The following is a 20,073-nucleotide window of genomic DNA, read 5'->3' as shown; positions in this document are numbered from 1 at the left end:
ATCTACTTTAGCACCAAAGGCCCAGTGTGTGTATCATGAACATATAATTTCTGTAAACTGTCAAATAAATATTCTTTAATAAATCAATAATTCATTTCTCTTGAGTTCTTGCCTATTATATTTTCCAAAGTTTCTTTTTACCATCTCTTTTTCTCTGCATTATTCTGAAGCTTCGAAAGAACAGGACAAGATCCACAGTGAACCACTTTACCATCCCAGCAGCTAGCAGTAGGAACAGGACCATGCATGAAAACGTCACAGTGATCGGGAGCAGTGATTCTGAAACATGAAATGTACAGCAATAATGCTTAAAATCTTAGGCAAAATGTAAAGGTGTAACTGAAGTAGTGAGTGAGGATAAGATTTAAAAAAAAAATAAAATAAAATACATTAAATTAATAAAATTAAATAAATAAATAAATGAAAAGTGCATCATTGGAAGATGTACAGCAATGCCATCAGTAAAGAATTGGCATAAACTGGTGGGATCCAGATACACACGTCTAGTGTCTGTAGAAGTCAGAATAAAAAAATAAATAAATAAATAAAACCTCCCCTTTAGAAACAAGGCCAAGCAACTGAACTAGGCACAAAAACACCAGAACTTGGACATAGGAAGTGTGCAGAAAAATGGCAGCAGGTTCTCTGGACTGAGGTTCCTTGCAGGTTGGGGCTCTATTTCTGCAAACTGAGTTGGAGATTTTGTCAGGATTAATTGTGTCCGCCATGCTCCTCAAACCAAGTCTGAACTGCTTTGGCTGTGTGTATGGGCATATTATAATCTTGAAAAATTGCATAATTTTTTGGAAACAATATTTGGACCATAGGAGGCCACTTTCCAAAACGACCATGTAGGCTAATGATGAGGCCAGCAGAATACCAAGATATGCCCATAAAAATCCTCACAGATGCACCCAAAGTTTGACAGTTGGAACCAGAAAGTCCACGTTGTATGCTTCTTCATACATAAAATCAACCTGCTGTTGGAAATAATGTAAATGATAATTCATCAGACTATATCACTCGTTTCCAGTCTTCATCTGTCCAGGTTCTATGATCATAACACCATCTTTTTCTCAAATTTGCATTGGTGTCTGTGATTAATGGTTTAGCAAATACAACTCTTCTTTGTATGTTGGCTTTGCGAAGTTCTCTGCAGACTGTTTTTGTGGAAACAGGGACTTTAATGTGGATATTAAGTTTTGCAGTCACTTTTGCTGTTGTTTGTGTTGTTTGTAAGCAATGATAGCCTTTGACGGTCCTTATCATTAAGTTTATATGCAGTTGTAATTGTGGAGACTCTTGCTCTTAAAACACAAAAAAGCTGGGCTGCAAAGATTAAAAGTCTCCCATGATCTGTCCCCTCTGAAAGATTGACAAGTCTTATATTTCTACTGGCATGTAACCTAGACAATATATAGCATGAAAAACTAAATAAACGATAATCACATTTATTTTTCAACAGTAGCTTACGCAAATAATATAACCTATAACAATAGGTATTCACATTAGTTTGTTCACCCCCTGTGTGTGTACATTTTCAGAAAACTGAATGCAGTTTAAAACTGTTTTGTCAGGTGTGTCCCATCTCAGCATGCACTGCGGTTCTGAGTATGACTAACCCTGTTTTCACATTTATGTTAAGCCCCTTTCATGCTTTGTTTTTATCATCTATGCCCTTTGATTTTGTGCTTTGATTCCACCCCCATCCTGTCATAGTTCTAGGTTGCAGTTGTGTCCAGGTTGTCTGTGTTTAGATTGTACTATGTTTACTTATTTAAGCCCTGAGGTTTCATTGCTTTGTTCATGTTTTTAAGTTCTGTTTCTTTGTTACTGTGTTGTTCTGATTCTTCATGGTTTCATCCCTTGCCTGTTTTCTTATGTATAAATAGGTAAGTATTTTAAAAGTCCTGCATATGTTGCTATATGCTTTACTACTAGTGTGATCTTACCTCTTGTCTTGAGGGTGATGCACACAAACTCCATTTTGGTAAGGCTCCTGGCTACACAACAATATGGATATTGGAGGTCTGTCTCTGATACCTGACTAATTGTGAAACTTGACAGCCATGATCCATTTTCAATCCTAGAAAAAAAAACATTCTCAGTACAAATATGTTTTCTTTTATCTACATTTATTCATGCAGGTGCTGGACCATTTACACTACTGTTATGCAACAGCAACTAGAATTTCAAAAACATGACACTGTATTGTTTTATTTAATACTAGATATTTGCTGAAGTTCATGTCCAAAATGCAAATAAAACTGATGGTCAACTTTCTTTAGTATTGCTTTGCTTTTTACTTTGTACTGTCTGGACCAGTTTGTTCTGATTCTGGACCAGTTTGATAAGAGTCTTAACCAGCTGGCACTGAGTCTAGCCTAGTATGTTGTGAGTCTGGACCAGTTTGTTTTGAGTCTGTACTAGAATGTTGTGAGTCTGTACCAGTTTGTTTTGAGTCTGTACTAGAATGTTGTGAGTCTGTACCAGTTTGTTTTGAGTCTGTACTAGAATGTTGTGAGTCTGTACCAGTTTGTTTTGAGTCTGTACTAGAATGTTGTGAGTCTGTACCAGTTTGTTTTGAGACTATACCAGTTTGTTCTGAGTCTGCACCAGTTTGTTCTGAGTCTGGACCAGTTTGTTCTGAGACTGGACCAGTTGTTGTGAGTCTGTACTAGAATGTTGTGAGTCTGTACCAGTTTGTTTTGAGTCTGGACCAGTTTGTTTTGAGTCTGGACCAGGGGCCTGTTTCAGAAAGGAGGTTTAACCAACTCTGAGTTTAAACTTGAACTCTGAGTTGACAAACCCTGAGATGGGAAACTGAGTTTTCGGTTACAGAACAGCTGAAAAGAGTTAGTTTTATCAACTCTAAATTGACTGACTGAGTTAAACGAGTTTAAACTAAAAAAAAGCCATTATCAATGGAGCGCAGATATAACGAGTCACCATGGCAACAGCGTCAGACAAAAGAAAAGTCTGCATATTTCTCACCAGCAGAACTGGAAGTACTTATGCAAGCATATGGAGAATTTGAACACGTATTTAAGATAAAAAAGCAACACTGCTGTATAAAACAATAGTGGATTTAACATCATATTTTAAAAGGTGTATTTAAAAAAATATATATACACATATACAGTGTATATATATATATATATATATATATATATATATATATATATATATATATATATATATATATATATATATATATCTCACTCATTTTCTACCACTTATCCGAACTACCTCGGGTCACGGGGAGCCTGTGCCATCATCGGGCATCAAGGCAGGATACACACAGGAGATATTATATTATATATATATATAATATTTATTATTTTAAAAAAGGTATATTTTTAATGTAAACGTCTCCCTCTAGTTACACACTCTGTTCAATTCATGGATAATTCATGCAATTGTATATTGTTTATTTGAAAGCATTAGAAGCGCAGTTTCTTGTCTCACCTTATTGTTCAAGTGGTTGATGTTGATTTGTGATATAGAAAGTAATTAATAAGTAAGTAGACCAAATTAGTAAGTAGACCAATACTTTCTAGAGATAGTAATTATTACATTAATCTAATTAGACTTGTTGAAGATGTAATTTGTAGTTAGTAATTAAGAACTATTTTAGAGTAAATTCCCAACTGTTATAATATCAGAGGTGAAACCCGGAAGAACAGTATTTTATTTTATCAGGAAACAACACAAAAATTGTCAGAAAGAGTGAGGCACACTTTCCTGACCGCTCTACAAACAGTAGCCTTACTAATATGTTCTGCATCCCCGATGTTATACACAAAACTACAATTGGCAAAGAAACGTAAGGCAACACAAAGCATCTGCTCGGATGTAAGAGCACGGCCGCGATGGCTGATGTAAGGATGGATGAGATTATGGATCTTATTGACTGTAAAGAAAAATGGTACCGCTCAAATAAAAATTCATAGGGATGTGACAAAAATCCACTCTGGGCTACAGACTCTTCATCAACAGGATCGTCCATAAAAGGACACGCCATTTCATTCATTTTACATTTACGGCATTTAGCAGACCCCCTTACCCAGAGTGACTTATATTTTGTTTCAATTTATACAACTGAGCAATTGTGTCCACAAAAGCTTGGTGGACCTGGGATTTGAACCCACGACCTTCTGATCAGTAGTCCAACACCTTAACCACTAAGCTACCACTTCCCACGTGCCATTTACTGCTCTTTGCGTAACTGAAATGTGGGCAATGAATGAGGTGTTTAAACATCGCTTCCTCTTTAAAAAGGGGAGGAGACCGACAGAAATTCTGGGTTTACCGAAGAAAACCTGCTCCCGACCAGGGGTCTCATTTATAAAGCGTGCGTACGCACAAAATGGGGCTGGAAACGTACGTACGCTGCAGTTCCCACGTAAAGGTTGTGATCTACAGTATAAAAAACAAACTTGACGGGAGAACGTGCGCACTTTTAAGCAAACTTTGAGCTGTGCGTACGCACATTCTGGAGACAAAGGGCAACACAGATGGTGAGGTCGTGAATTGAAGTTAGATTGTAGAAAATAAATGTGGGAAGAACGATTATAAGAATTAATGACATTTAATTTTCACTCCGGGGGGCACGGTGGCTTAGTGGTTAGCACGTTCGCCTCACACCTCCAGGGTCAGGGTTCGATTCCTGCCTCCGCCTTGTGTGTGTGTGGAGTTTGCATGTTCTCCCCGTGCCTTGGGGGTTTCCTCCCCGGTCCAAAGACATGCATGGTAGGTTGATTGGCATCTCTGGAAAAATTGTCCCTAGTGAGTGAATGAGAGAGTGTGTGTGCCCTGCGATGGGTTGGCACTCCGTCCAGGGTGTATCCTGCCTTGATGCCCAATGACGCCTGAGATAGGCACAGGCACCCTGTGACCCGAGGTAGTTCGGATAAGCGGTAGAAGATGAATGAATGAATGAATAATTTTCACCCCATTTCATACGTTATATCCACATTATCATGAAGATAAAATCCAACAGTGTTATTTGTGCCGATTGTTTTAGGCTATATACATCAAGTAAAATCCAAACGTAATTCAAAATGTATTAAAAATAAAATAATAATAATCAGCGCTGCCTTACTGTCACATTGTCCACAACGGGAGTGCAGGAGGAGATGGCGCGACTACATGTGATACAGAATAGCATGAAATACACTTTTATTAGAGAACTGCAGAGCACAGTGTAAAAACTAAATATTTTCCTTAATGTACATAGGTGTTCATTACAAAACCGTCATGAAGTATGTGTTCACTATAACATTTTCGTCTTAAATTTTCGCCCACAAATTAATTCTGTGATTTTATCAAGGTGTTAACTATCAGTCTAATTGCTAGAAACATATAAATCCTCCGGTGACCCGGGTATGTAATGCTTCATGATGGCACTGCTGGCACTGTTGGAGGATTACGCCAATGGCAGAATAAGGAGAGAACTAGTTTTCAGGGACCATGATGATTTCCTGGCCCATGATGATGCCTGGCTAATAAGCTGATTTAGATTCCCTAGAGCTGTGCTCTTGGACCTATGTGCTGAATTGAGTCCAGTATTAGAAAGGGCAACACGCCGGAACCATGCCATCCCAGTCCAAATATAAGTCCTCACCACAATGGGGTTCTTGGCAACCGGCTGTTTCCAGCGGGAATTGGCAGACAGGTAAATTATTTATATAATAAAAACTATAAGTAATCCTCAACTTTGACTCTAAGACCTTTTTGTATATGAAATAATTCTATTGGAATCTATCATCTCACCCTATAGGTCTGGTATATCACAGCCGTCCCTGAGTGCCATAATATCTGTCGTTTTGAATGGTATACTTAATATGGGTAGTCGATACATCAGGTTCCCCTACACTTTGTGAGAACAGGCCGAAATTAAAATGCAATTTGCAGCAATGTCTGGTTTCCCAAATGTAATCGGCGCAATTGACTACAGTCATGTTGCTATAAGGGCACCATCTGAAAATAAATTTGCTTATGTTTAACAATATTAAAAAGTAGAAACTGTAACAATTTTGTTTTTAATATAACAATGTTGCTTTTAATATGATTATAACCTGCAGGCGACAGTGGCTACCCCCTGAGACGCTGACTCCTCACCCCATTTTTAAACCCGCAGAGCGCAGAGGAAACACATTATAATGAGGTCCACTCTCGTGCCCGCGCAGTTACACTCTGAGTATAAGTTACCTCTCTTTCAGAAACGAGCTTAACTTAACCTGCTTTCTCGGGTTTAACATACCTCCCTTTCTGAAACGTAAAACCCAGAGTTTCCCTCATTTCAGGGTTAACATACTCAGAGTTTTCACTTAACCTCTTTTCTGAAACAGGCCCCAGTTGTTGTGAGTATTTACCAGTTTGTTGCAAGTCTGTACCAGTTGTTGTGAGTCTGGACCAGTTTTTTCTGAGTCTGTACCAGTTTGATCTGAGTCTGGTCCAGTTGTTCTGATTCTGGTCCAGTTTGTTCTAAGTCTGTACCAGTTTTTACTTATTGGTCAGTATGGTCAATAAAACAGCCCTCCTTTATTTAAGGATCAGTGCTCCTTCTTTCTAATGGTATAGAGAAAATTGTGGCCAGTTGAAAAGCACCTTAGTACTTGTAGTGTTTTAATATAATGAAGTATTATTCTTAAGCTTATAAGCTTATTCTCTATTTGAGTGTTATTGGAAATGCTAAAACTTAATCAAGTAGGTTTATTATCAACGTAAAAAATGTTTTATCATCCGGTTTCACACCTAAACACCTGGATTTGTCTGTAGATTTTTTTACCTTTTTGACCAGATGCTGTGCTGAATACTTTTTATTCCAATAGTAAATCAAACTTCCCCTTATGCCTTTTTGCCTTTTACCTAGTAATTTGTTGGTCATTTCATGAGCACATGAGCTATGTGGTCTCTGAATGCACAAATGTACATTTCTGAAAGTTTATGGAAATTTACACACAATTTCACTAAGAGATTGATAAATAAAGCCCATTATTATCTATGCTTTTATTTTTAAATATAACTTCCTTGTTTTCCACTTTAGGTGTTTTCCACTCCTACCCAACACAAGGTTATAACTGCAGTCCTGAATCCTTAAAATCCTGTATATCTTCATTCATTCATCTTCTACCGCTTATCCGAACTACCTCGGGTCACGGGTCCTGTATATCTTATAACTGCCAAATCATCTTTTACCTGGTGTCACAGTCCAGTTTGCTGCTGTTCCTTTCCCAGCGCACAATTCTGTTAGAGTTTACCTTGTTACCAAAGAACACCAGGCAGTTCAGCTTCACCTCCTCCCCTGAAAGAGTTCAACTATGTAAGCTCATCTAATTATCTATTAATTAATTATCTAATTATGAATCTATATTGTCTTCACAGGAGAAGGAACCCAATCAGATTCTTACCCAGGTTCACAAACTCCACAGAGTTGTTAATGGGATGTTGAAAGGTTGGCGGAAAAGCCACTGCATCATCTGCAAACAGGTAAATGAAACATTAAAACACATGACTGTAATGAGCTGATATATGTTGAAATTTAACCAGCATGATTGTGGTCACAGTCCCATTGCACTTACCTTTTTCTAGAACCTCATGGGATCCACTGGTGTTGTAAAGTTGTCCGTGATGTTCCCACGTGCAGATACAGGTGTAGATTCCTTTAGTTTCTTTAGTTTGGTAAATTTTAAGTGTTGGGTGCTGCCCCTTTAAGGACACTAGTATGGTGCGCTCACGTGATTGCTTAGAGGTAAAAATGTTGCCATTAGTTAGAAGAAAGAAAAAAAAAAAACACTGAGAGAAAAGCCACGTTGTTACGTTAAACTTTGTTAGAAAGTGTATAAAATTTCCAGTTTAAAACAATAAGAAAACTATATATTCACAGTGTGGTGAGTGATGTATATGTTATTTAATTGAATTGTGTTTTTTTAGTTATTTAAATCGCTATTAGTAATGAGCGCCGAAGCGCCTAAATGCTACATGCATATGTTTGACGTTGTTTAGACGTTTACTGTTTTTATACTGTTTGTCAAGATGTTCATGCAATATATGTTGCATTTGGTTTCTAAATTGTTTTTGGTTATGTGGGTAATACTGCTTAGTACTTTTGAGTTGTTTGTGTTTTGCAGTTTGACCACACACACACGTACACATGTATACACATACACACAAAACCTGAAAATTAAACTACAGCAACAACGAATGTGTACATTGTGAGTTCTGCACGAGAGATAAAACAAACAAAAATAAAAATTCAATATCCAGGTTAATGTTATCATTTTGTGGGTAACATTAAAGTCAAACACGAGGAATTAGGAAGGTTAATGACAACATGGAGGAAGATTCAGAAATAATTACCACACCTGAGCAACAACAGATGTGTCTCAAGCGTTAGCATGGAGTTGCAAAGGCTGCAGTGACACGCTTGATGACACAGATCACAACTTCTATGAATTGTAACCAGTCCAAAGAGGTGGAAATTAAACTTGCAGCTTTGGATGAGGCTGTAATACGGTTTCATGAGATTCACAACACATTCCAAAAACATTAGAAGATGGTGATGACCTTGATGTTTCTAAGGGCTATTTAACATCGGCCGTGCGTGATGTTCAAGACTTGCAACACATAGCCTTGAGCTGGCTTGACGAATTTAAGCCATCAGTGGAGGATCTGAGCATTGAATCTTCAGATGTACCTAATTTCCAAGAGGAAGAGCCAGTGCTTGATGAAGTTGTTAACCCTCCAATGTCTTCTGTAGAACAGCTATCTACCCAGCTTCAAGGGCTACAAAATCTAAGACAGAAAGAAAGGAAAGAGTTTTCCATGCTAATCACTCAACAGGATGAATGTGAGTTTAAATTACAACTTCAACATGTTGAATGTGAAATGGATGGACTGAAAGGCTTACTGAAACTCAAAGATGCTGAGATGGAGGAAAATCGTCGAAAGGCTGAGTTAACAATAAATAAAGACTTTTCAACTCCTGTCTCAGGTAACCCATCCCTTAACTTTCGTCCATCCTTCTCAACAGTGAACGAGAATTCTTTGACAACTACTAGAGCTGTCAAGACAATAATATCAGTCACACATTGATTCCATGCACCTACCACCTATTAACATCATTGAGTTTGATGGAGAACCCTTAAATGCCCTAGAGATGCTATCTCACATTGCTTGTACAACCCCAACTCTAGCCTGGGCTATGCAGAAGCCATGGCTATTCTGAAACGACGGTTTGGCAATCCATATGCAATATCAAAGACGATAAAGACAGCAATCCATATGCAATAATTACAAAGACGATAAAGACAGCAAGCAGTTGCAAAGCTTTGCTGATGTTCTGTGCAGCTGCAGAGACTCTTTAAAGGCAATGAAGTGTGAGGAAGAGCTGAATAGTGGACTCACTTTGCTGCAAATTGTAGAAAAGCTACCTGAGGACTTAAAGAAAAGATGGCTCACAATAAACTACGAGATCATCAAGTCTGGCCGTTTGCCAAAGTTGGATGACCTAGTCAGACTTGTTGAATCAGAAGCTGCTAAGAGAGCAGATCCTATCATCAGGAATCTTCTTAGTCCTGTCATTCGAAACTCTCCAACAAGTTTTAACAAGTCAACATCAAGATTTAAGTGTTCAAAATGCACTGATGAACACTTTCTGAACCAATGTCAAGCCTTTAGAGCTCTGTCTGTTCAAGAGCGTTTGGCCTTCGTTCAACAAAATCAACTCTGTCTGAAATGTATCATGAAAGGTCATCGCAGCACAGTCTGTACTCGCAGCTGGGTATGCAAAGTGCCTGGATGTGGAAAAAAACAAAACAGTTGGCTGCATTCTGCTATTGTAGCCTCTAAAAATGACAAAAGCCAATCTACTAAACAACCTACTGTAGATGAGCCAGCTGCTGACCCGCCACATGCCATTCAAACACTTGCTACCAGAAAGTTAATTGAAGTCAGTCAAAAGAAGATTGCAACCATTTCTCTATGAACGTCTTTACTTGGCTTGACAGTGGCTCTAATGGGACCTTTATTTCTAAGAAGCTAGTTCATGCCCTTAAGCTAGAGTCACGCAAAATGAACATTAAACTGAACACCACTTAGACCAAAAATCTCACCGTAGTCATGTTAGCAGTGGATCTACAAGTTGAAGATGCTCAACAAAGAAACTGTTACCTCATGAATGGAGTGCTCTGTCGGGATCACCTGAATATAAGTCTAGACAACCTAGTCACACAGCATGAGGTGTTGCAGTGGTCACATCTGAGGGAAATTGCAGATGAAATTAGTTTACCTGATGTTGATTTAGTTGAAGTTCACCTGCTGATAGGTCTAGACCAACCAGACATACTTGCTCCTTGTGACACATGCTGTGGTGAGTCAGGCGAGTCTTATGCAATTCTGACTGGCCTGGGGTGGACACTCCATGGACCAGTAGCTGATGGTCCAACATCTATTTCTGCCAATTTCATTCAAGCTGACCACACTCTACAACAAGCTGTATAAAGGTTTTGGAAACTGGATGATCCAGTGCATGTGAACACTGACTCATTGTCAGTAGTTGACGAGCAAGTTGTGGATTTATGGAACAAGCTATCAGTCAAAGAAGATGGTCACTGCACACTCCCAATCCCTTTCAAAGAACATCCACCACGACTGTCTAATAACTACACAATGGCCAAACATCGATTAGACCTTTTAGGAAAGAGGCTAAAGAAAGACCCAACTTTGGTATCAGAGACTCTTTGCTGAAAGGATACGCAGAAGAGGTCGTTGACCTCAACAGAGAAGAGGGTTGCGTGTAGTATCTGCCACATCATCCAGTGCTAAATCCAAGCAAGCCTGAGAAGGTTCGTATTGTCTTTGATTGTGCAGCACGGTACCAAGGTACTTGGTAGTTCACCAAGGCCCAGACCTTACCAAGAAGCTACTTGGAGTTCTTCACAAGTTTAGGCAAGAACCAGTTGCTCTGAATGCAGACATCAAGAGCATTTTTTATCAAGTCCGAGTGCCACCAGCTGAAAGAGATGTGCTTTGCTTTCTGTGGTGGGAAGATAACGACCCGGACAAACCACCTAAACATTATCGTATGATGGCACACCTTTTTGGAGGTGTCTGGAGTCCTAGTGCGACCAATTTTGCCTTGCAACGAGTGGCTGAAGAAAACTCTGGAAACTTCTCTGATGTCACTGTGGAAACGGTGAGGCGAAACTTCTACGTTGATGATTGTCTTAAGTCGGTATCAACAGAGGAGATTGCCATCAAACTTGCTTCAGAACTCCGGGAACTGCTTGCCTGTGGAGGCTAAGTAGTTAAGCAATTCCAAGGAAGTGATGAAATCAATACCAGCCGAGGATTGGGCAAAATCACTGCATGAGGTAAACCTAGACCGAGGATTTGCCATTTAAACGAACACTGGGCGTTCTTTGAGATGTGGAAAGAGATTGCTTCACTTTTGACATCAAGGCAGTGGACAAACCTGCAACAAAAAGAGGAGTATTGAGCACTACCAGTTCTATCTATGATCCTTTTGGAATTGCAAGCCCTTTTGTACTCAAAGCAAAGGCAATCTTCCAAGAGTTGTGCCGCATGAAAGTCGACTAGGATGAGGAGTTACCGCTGGACATGGCTGCACAGTGGTGCAGATGGTTAAACGACTTGCTTCTGTTGTTAGCACTGACAATTCCAAGATGTCTCAGACCAACATCCTCTAGTCGCTTGTTAGCTACCCAGCTCCATCACTTTTTCGATGCTTCAGAACTGGCTTACGGTGCTGTTTCATACATCACGATTGGTGGCACTTGCAGGCTGGTAATGTCGAAGGCCAGACTTGCACCAATCAAGCCAGTTAGTATACCACGAATGGAGCTACTAGCAGCGGTAGTTGCTACAGAGCTGGAGCTGAATTGAAAGGACTTTCTTTTGGACAGACAGTACTCGTACTTCAATACATCAACAACATTGTCATTTTAAGACCTTCGTCGCCAACATTTCAAAAATACATGAGAGTTCAGAACCATGCCAGTGGAGACACATTAACTCTGCTTCTAACCCTGCAGATGATGTCTCTCGAGGAATGAATATGGGAGAGATTTTGTCGAGTGAACAGTGGGTATCGGGTCCACACTGTCTACAACTTGAGGAGGAACACTGGCCTGCTCAACTGATCATAAATGATTTGCCGGAGGAAGCAGAGATCAAAGGAGCCAAAGAAGTCTATGCAGCTAACATAAAACCAAACCAAGCGATGAAAAATGCAATAGACAGGCTACTGGAGCGATACTCCAGCTGGCATCCATTGAAAAGCGCTACTGCTATCCTGTTGCGTGTCAAGGCTTTGTTACGCAAGAAAGCAGGAGTGCATCTTTCTGACCCCATCACTGTTTGTGAGCTCCAACAAGCAGAGTTGGCCATTCTCAACCACATACAAACTGCATCTTTTGGATCTTCTCAAGTCAAAACCAGTTCCCTTCTCAAGCTTAAACCTTTTAAGGATGAACATAACCAACTCCTTCGTGTGGGAGGAAGACTAACACATGCCCCAATTCTCTTTGAGGTTAAACATCCAGGTATACTACCTAACAATCATCATGTCACCCAGCTGATTATCAGTCATTATCATCTTTGCTTGGGTCATGCAGGTCCAGAGCGGGTACTTGCAGAAATTCGGCAACGTTTCTGGATACTAAAGGGACGTGCTGTCATTCGTGCAAGTATATCAAGGTGCAGATGGACTTGTGCGTACTGTTGAAGTGAAAACACAGGCAGGAGTCTTCAACCGTCCTGCTGATAAAATCTGCCTCCTGGAAGCCAGTCTTCTTAGTTGTTTGGGTCATTGGGGCCGGAATGTTGGGTGCTGCCGCTTTAAGGACACTAGTACGGTGCGCTCACGTGATTGCTTGGAGAAAAAAAGGTTGCCATTAGTTAGAAGAAAGAAAAAAAAAAACACTTAGAGAAAAGCCACGTTGTTACGTTAAACTTTGTTAGAAAGTGTATAAAATTTCCAGTATAAAACAATAAGAAAACTATATATTCACAGTGTGGTGAGTGATTTATGTTTTTTAAGTGAATTGATATTTTTTTTGAGTTATTTAAATTGCTATTAGTAATTAGCGCCGAAGCACCTGAACAGCTAATGCTACATGCATATGTTTGATGTTGTTTAGACCTTTACTGTTTTTATACTGTTTGTCAAGATGTTCATGCAATATATGTTGCATTTGGTTTCTAAATTGTTTTGGTTATGTGGGTAATACTGCTTAGTACTTTTGAGTTGTTTGTGTACAACTCACAATGTACACATTCAGAGTTCTGCACGAGAGGAATAAAACAAACAAAAAGAAAAAATCCAATATCCAGCTTAATGTTATCATTTTGTGGGTAACATTAAGTGTTTGGTTGGACTTCTTAAGAATCAGATGGAAATCCTTTGAAAGACAAGTGATATTACAGAGTCATGTTTCCCACCAGTAGATCATTAATAACTTATCTGAACAGGACAGTTGCCTGTGGCATGATTTAAAGATGATTTCATTTGGAAAGAAAGCGTGTCTAGCAGTCTATTGATGACTTTCAAAAATGGTTCTATGATTACACTGCACTGAAAGATTAATGGCTCAACGAGAAGCAAAAACTATAGTAATCATTTTGCGGATGCATCTTGAACAAAAATTTCATCTGCATGTAGAAACATTCTAAAAACATACATGGTTTTAGAGAGAAAAATTCATTTCTAATTGTTGTTGCTTAAGATACAATTGACTGCATGAGACACATCAGGAACTTTAGAAATTTTTTATTTATTTTGAGGTAAGTGAAGTAAATAAGGTAAAAAGATCCTCCTTCTGAATTTACCTTGTACCAAGAGATGTTTTCTCCTTTGTCTTGCCATACTGGACAATCGAAACTCAGAATATTTTGTTGCTCAAAGAAGGTAGTGTACACTTGACTGAGGTAAATGTTCTCGTAAACCACAATTTCAGTTACAAACTCATAACACTTATGTGCATTACGCCACCTGTAAAACACAGAAACAAAACCAGCATCAGAACAATACAAATGTTATACCCCATAATAACGCATTACCTCAGATGTCAATTTCATGGGATTATTAATGTCCAGTCATCTAAATATTCCAGTGTGTGCATGTTTTAATTTGAATTTGTGCTAATTAACATGAATGTGAATCAGGTGATAAGTGAAATGTCATGTGACATGAGCGCCATGATCGTGCAGTGGCTGATGGGAGACATGGTTTTGCACTGTGTTTGGCACAAACTTGCATATTAATCTTTATACCTAAAATGTGATCTTCCAAGATTTATTTTTTTACTGTATTTATTTAAATAAATATTTTATTCTATTTTCTCTATTTTAGTTTCCTAAATTACCCACAATGCCATTCAGATAGTCACAGCAATTGGAGTTTCCCTGAATTTATCTCTAAATAAAGTGATTCAGCAGAGTTTTAGTCCTTTAGTCTATTTACCACTCTTACCGCCATCTGTATAATTTTCCCAAACACATCACATATAGCTACATTGCACATTTGCAGTCTCCACTACTTGAATTTTTAATTACCATTAAATGACAGTCAAAATGACATTAAATGAATAGTAAGAACCAGAGGTAGTTCGGATAAGTGGTAGAAAATGAGTGACAGTGAGTGAATAGTAAGATAAGAAATTTAATTTTGTTTTTAGGAGCTAAAGGCAAAACCTGAGCATTTTTCTTCACAGATTTCATGACAAACAACCACTAACTTCACACTGAATAGGAAAAAGACGATGTCTACAAATTAGTACCAAATTCATGAAACATGCCACAAATATAATCGTAATATAAACACATTTAAAGATGTTTCAGGGTAGATGGTCCCTTAGTGATCTCGTATTTGTTGAATCCTAACCTTGAATAATGTTTTGTGTGCTTAAAAATGTCATGTGGCCTACTTTAAAAATCTCATCTCATACCCTATACCTGGAATCAACTGTCTTTCTCAGCACAGCATTAAAATTATTTAGAAATATTGAATAATGATACCTGCAAGCATACGAATAAATGTTTGTGTGTGTTTGTGATAGAGAGAGACTGTGTATAATAACCATTGTGTAATATAAATGCCTGAGTCATTCAGACTTAAAGGCAGGAAGTACAACATGCCGCCATGGTAATGGACCCGCTTGGTTTCCTCCATGCTGATTGGTTGGATTTCGTCACTTTCATTTTTGAACCAAAATATCAGCGAATCGTTGATCACTTGTTCGCATCCGGAGTTGGGGCAGGGCAGGCGCAGCCCTTCTTCCTGTATCACCTTGACGGTCACGGCGTCCTGTATTTGTCTACACTGGGCTGAAAAGGCACAGTATTACTGGTAAAAGTGTTAAATCAGTTTAGCAGTTCATCACTTTATCCAGTAAAATATGCATTTCATAATTTATACCCAGCATGTTGCTGTCTGACATCACATTAATTTATAAAAGCTTTTTTTTCAGCTTGACTTTCTTAGTGGTGCTTCATTTCTGAAACCTTGTATCTACAACATACATATTTCCTAGTGCCTGATGTCTTAATCAGTTTTACTAACCCGACTACTACACTGCATACTGCACAAACATCTACACAGTGTCATATTCCTACACACACACCGACGCATCTGTTTATCTCACAGCACTAATGTACAGTATTGAACCAGAACAGGAATCTCAGTCTGTAAATACAGTTTGGAATGTTGTGAATTTGTGTATTCACTCTTTCTTATTTCTGCTATTTTGTGTGCTTTTGTGCTCATTATATCTCCCTATTGTTCTTGTGTTATGGCTGTTATGCCCTTATTATGTCTACAAATATACCCTTGGGGTTTAATAAAGTAAATAAACTCTACTCTGCTCTGCTGTATGCTACTCTATTGTACTCTACTCTAATATATTCTGCTCCACTGTACTCTATTCTACTCTGTTGTACTCTACTGTAATATACTCCACTGTACTGTACTCTCCTCTATTGTACTGTACTGTAATATACTCCACTCTACCATACTGTACTCTACTCTGTTGTACTGTAATATACTCCACTGTACTGTACTCTATTGTACTCTACTGTAATATACTCCACTCTATTGTAATGTACTCTACTCTATTGTACTCTACTGTAATATACTCCACTCTATTGTACTGTACTCTACTCTATTGTACTCTACTGCAATATACTCCACTCTACTGTACTGTACTCTACTCTATTGTACTCCACTCTACTGTAATATACTCCACTCGACTGTACTGTACTCTACTATATTGTACTCCACTCTACTGTAATATACTCCACTCTACTGTACTGTACTCTACTCTATTGTACTCCACTCTACTGTAATATACTCCACTCTACTGTACTGTACTCTACTCTATTGTACTCTACTGCAATATACTCCACTCTACTGTAATATACTCCACTCTACTGTACTCTACTCTATTGTACTCTACTGTAATATACGCCACTCTACTGTACTCTACTCTTTTGTACTGTACTGTAATATACGCCACTCTATTGTACTTTACGGTATTATACTCCAATCTACTGTACTCTTGCTCTATTGTACTCTACTGTAATATACTCCACTGTACTGTACTCTACTCTGTTGTACTGTACTGTAATATACTCCACTCTACTGTACTGTACTATACTCTGTTGTACTGTACTGTAATATACTCCACTCTACTGTACTGTACTCTTACTCTATTGTACTCTACTGTAATATACTCTACTGTACTGTACTCTATTGTACTCTACTGTAATATACTCCACTGTACTGTACTCTACTGTTGTACTGTACTGTACTCTACTGTTGTACTGTAATATACTCGACTCTACTGTACTGTACTCTACTCTGTTGTACTGTACTGTAATATACTCCACTCTACTGTACTGTACTATACTCTGTTGTACTGTACTGTAATATACTCCACTCTACTGTACTGTACTATACTCTGTTGTACTGTACTGTAATATACTCCACTCTACTGTACTGTACTATACTCTGTTGTACTGTACTGTAATATACTCCACTCTACTGTACTTTATTGTACTCTACTGTAATATACTTCACTCTACTGTACTGTACTCTACTCTGTTGTATTGTACGGTAATATACTCCACTCTATTGTACTGTACTCTACTGTTGTATTGTACTGTAATATACTCCACACTACTGTACTGTACTCTTACTCTATTGTACTCTAATGTAATATACTCGACTCTACTGTACTGTACTCTACTGTATTGTACTCTACTGTAGTATACTGTACTGTACTGTACTCTACTGTTGTACTGTACTGTAAAATACTCCACTCTACTGTACTGTACTCTACTGTTGTACTGTACTGTAATATACTCCACTCTACTGTACTGTACTCTACTGTTGTACTGTACTGTAATATACTGTACTCTACTCTGTTGTACTGTACTGTAATATACTCCACTCTACTGTACTGTACTCTACTTTTGTACTGTACTGTAATATACTCCACCCTACTGTACTGTACTCTACTCTGTTGTACTGTACTGTAATATACTCCACTCTACTGTAATATACTCCACTCTACTGTACTGTACTCTACTGTTGTACTCTACTGTAATATACTCCACTCTACTGTACTGTACTCTTACTCTAGTACTCTACTGTAATATACTCGACTCTACTGTACTGTACTCTACTCTATTGTACTCTACTGTAATATAATCCACTCTACTCTATTGTACTCTACTGTAATATACTCCACTCTACTGCACTGTACTCTACTGTTGTACTGTACTCTATTGTACTCTACTGTAATATAATCCACTCTACTCTATTGTACTCTACTGTAATATACTCCACTCTACTGCACTGTACTCTACTGTTGTACTGTACTCTATTGTACTCTACTGTAATATAATCCACTCTACTATACTGTACTCTACTCTATTGTACTCTACTGTAATATAATCCATTCTATTGTACTTTACTGAAATATACTCTTCTCTATTGTACTCTACTGCACTCTGTTCTTGTGTGCTTTACTTCACTCTAGTGTACTCTATTCTGCTGTACACTGTGCCCAAGGCTACTATACTATACTCTACTGCTCTCTACTCCTGTGTACTAAGGGTGTCTGCCAAATGCCCTAAATATAAAACTATTACAGATTTGAGTACTCTGGCTCCAAATGAATGACTAAAACATCCCAGGGATCCCATTTTACTGAAAACCTTTTAAAAAATGTCACAACATTTACTCCTCATTTTTACTTACGTGAGTAATTTATGGATGCACAGGCCATGATGAATTCAGCAAGGAAGCAAATAATCACCCTTAGCTCTGTCATCTGCAAAACCATACATGTGACCATGATCAGTGCTCAGGTACTGCCATGGACTAGCTCTGTTTTATATGTATAGAGTACACAGTGCACACCAAATTTTATTCATTTTATTTCTTTTTATGGTTGGGAGAAAACCAGACAACCCGGAGGAGCCATGGAGAGAACGTGCAAAACACCACAGACAGTCTATGTCTAGAGCCGTATCTAATCTAGAGCTCTGAGGCACTGACATTACCTCTGCACCACCAACACTTCAATTCAGTGCATAAACATCAAATATAAAATATTGAATTGTTGTTCATACAGTATGTTTATTATTTTCTATAATCACATCTCTGGCAGTTTCTAGCTGTAACATAGATAAGGGTAACACAGTACATGAATAATCCTGCACTAATGCCTGAATTAATACCTATTTATGTATTTTATAAGTATAAAAATACTTATTAATTAAGCCATGTATTAGGAATTAACAAAGAGCTAAGTTAACTGCTATATGAGCCTTATGTATGTTTGTGTGAATAATGACCACTTTATGTCATGTATACTAAGTACGTTACTACATGTTTGTCAGCTAATGTGTTAACACGTAACACCATTAAAGTTGCTCTATATGCAAAACACATGAATTAAGTGTTCGTCATGTCAAAATGTTTACGCTCATCATTTACACTCATCCTCCTTATAGATACCAGGAGACCTGACTGACACAGACAGTAGTCAAATTAAACACAGACATCCAAGGCTAAATCACAAGAAAATAACCTTATAGATCACTAATTTTAAATGTTAATAGATCAAAGCATCTGCTAAATGAGTAAATTTAACAGTATTTATTTCAGGTTGTGTGTAAAGGAACAGAGCCCTGAACCCGGAGCCACCAAAAGCATGTACTAGTACATGAGGATGAGTGTAAATGATCAAAGTAACCCAGCTCTATCCAGTGAGGCTTGTGTACGCAGCTGCATACAGTATCTGCAAATGATATAAAGAGTCGTGTTCTTTCTTATAGAGCAGCTTTGATGGTGTTACGTCTTAATTAAAACATTAACTAACAAACCTGTACTAATACATACTTACTGTGGTCATTATTCATTCATTAGACTCACTCAGATTAACGCTTCTTTAGTTTATATTTTATATTTATGTCAGCATTAATTCAGGTAACAGTGCAGGATTATTCATGAATATAATCCACTTCAGGCTGCTGTTCAGAACAACTCACACAGCCATGGATTACTCTCCGATAACAAACCAGCCCATGGAGTGTAGTTCCTCACATGGTGCATTTAATAAAACAATATTTAAACCCTAACAGACTCTGTCAGGGAAACAGATCTTTTAGGACTCTTTCAGGGAGCTTTCTGTAATGGAATCGTAAAGGAAATCCTTCTTTACACTAAGACATTAAACTGGAAGTTTAGTAGCTAAAATAGATTCTTCATGGCACAGTGGATCATTGGGTAACATGTGTCCCTCACATCAATAGGGTTGAAGGTTTGATTCCTGTCTCTGACCTGTATGTGTGTGTGTGGAGTTTCAGGGGTTCTGGTTCGCTGCCTCAGTCTAAAGACATTAGGTCAGGTTTGAGTACGGCATTATTAGAAACATACAGTAGTGTATTAGATGGTACTTCTACACTTGTTAACTCTTATAGGATTCTTCACAGAACCTTTAACTATACCTCCAGATAGACAGCCAGTGGACTTTTAAAATG

At 38.2% G+C, this 20,073-nt stretch overlaps 1 protein-coding gene across 2 annotated transcripts in view; it reads right to left on the bottom strand.

Moving 5' to 3' along the window:
- The window catches only part of il1rl1 (interleukin 1 receptor-like 1), a 35,862-nt gene that overhangs the window by 2,376 nt on the left and 13,413 nt on the right, over window positions 1–20,073 (bottom strand). For both annotated transcript variants that reach the window (XM_060875806.1, XM_060875807.1), the window contains 8 exons: window positions 18,287–18,359; window positions 15,105–15,351; window positions 13,855–14,017; window positions 7,587–7,749; window positions 7,416–7,484; window positions 7,204–7,309; window positions 1,953–2,086; window positions 142–279 (listed from right to left, as the gene is read on the bottom strand). In XM_060875806.1, the coding sequence (XP_060731789.1) occupies window positions 142–279; window positions 1,953–2,086; window positions 7,204–7,309; window positions 7,416–7,484; window positions 7,587–7,749; window positions 13,855–14,017; window positions 15,105–15,351; window positions 18,287–18,359 (1,093 nt within the window). The remainder of the gene's footprint in view (window positions 1–141; window positions 280–1,952; window positions 2,087–7,203; window positions 7,310–7,415; window positions 7,485–7,586; window positions 7,750–13,854; window positions 14,018–15,104; window positions 15,352–18,286; window positions 18,360–20,073) is intronic.

This window comes from Tachysurus vachellii, chromosome 8 (genome assembly GCF_030014155.1).
Source record: "Tachysurus vachellii isolate PV-2020 chromosome 8, HZAU_Pvac_v1, whole genome shotgun sequence".
In the NCBI taxonomy this organism is placed as follows: domain Eukaryota; kingdom Metazoa; phylum Chordata; class Actinopteri; order Siluriformes; family Bagridae; genus Tachysurus; species Tachysurus vachellii.
The sequence above is the reverse complement of the archived record's forward strand: the minus strand, read 5'-3'. Positions and strand labels throughout refer to the sequence as shown.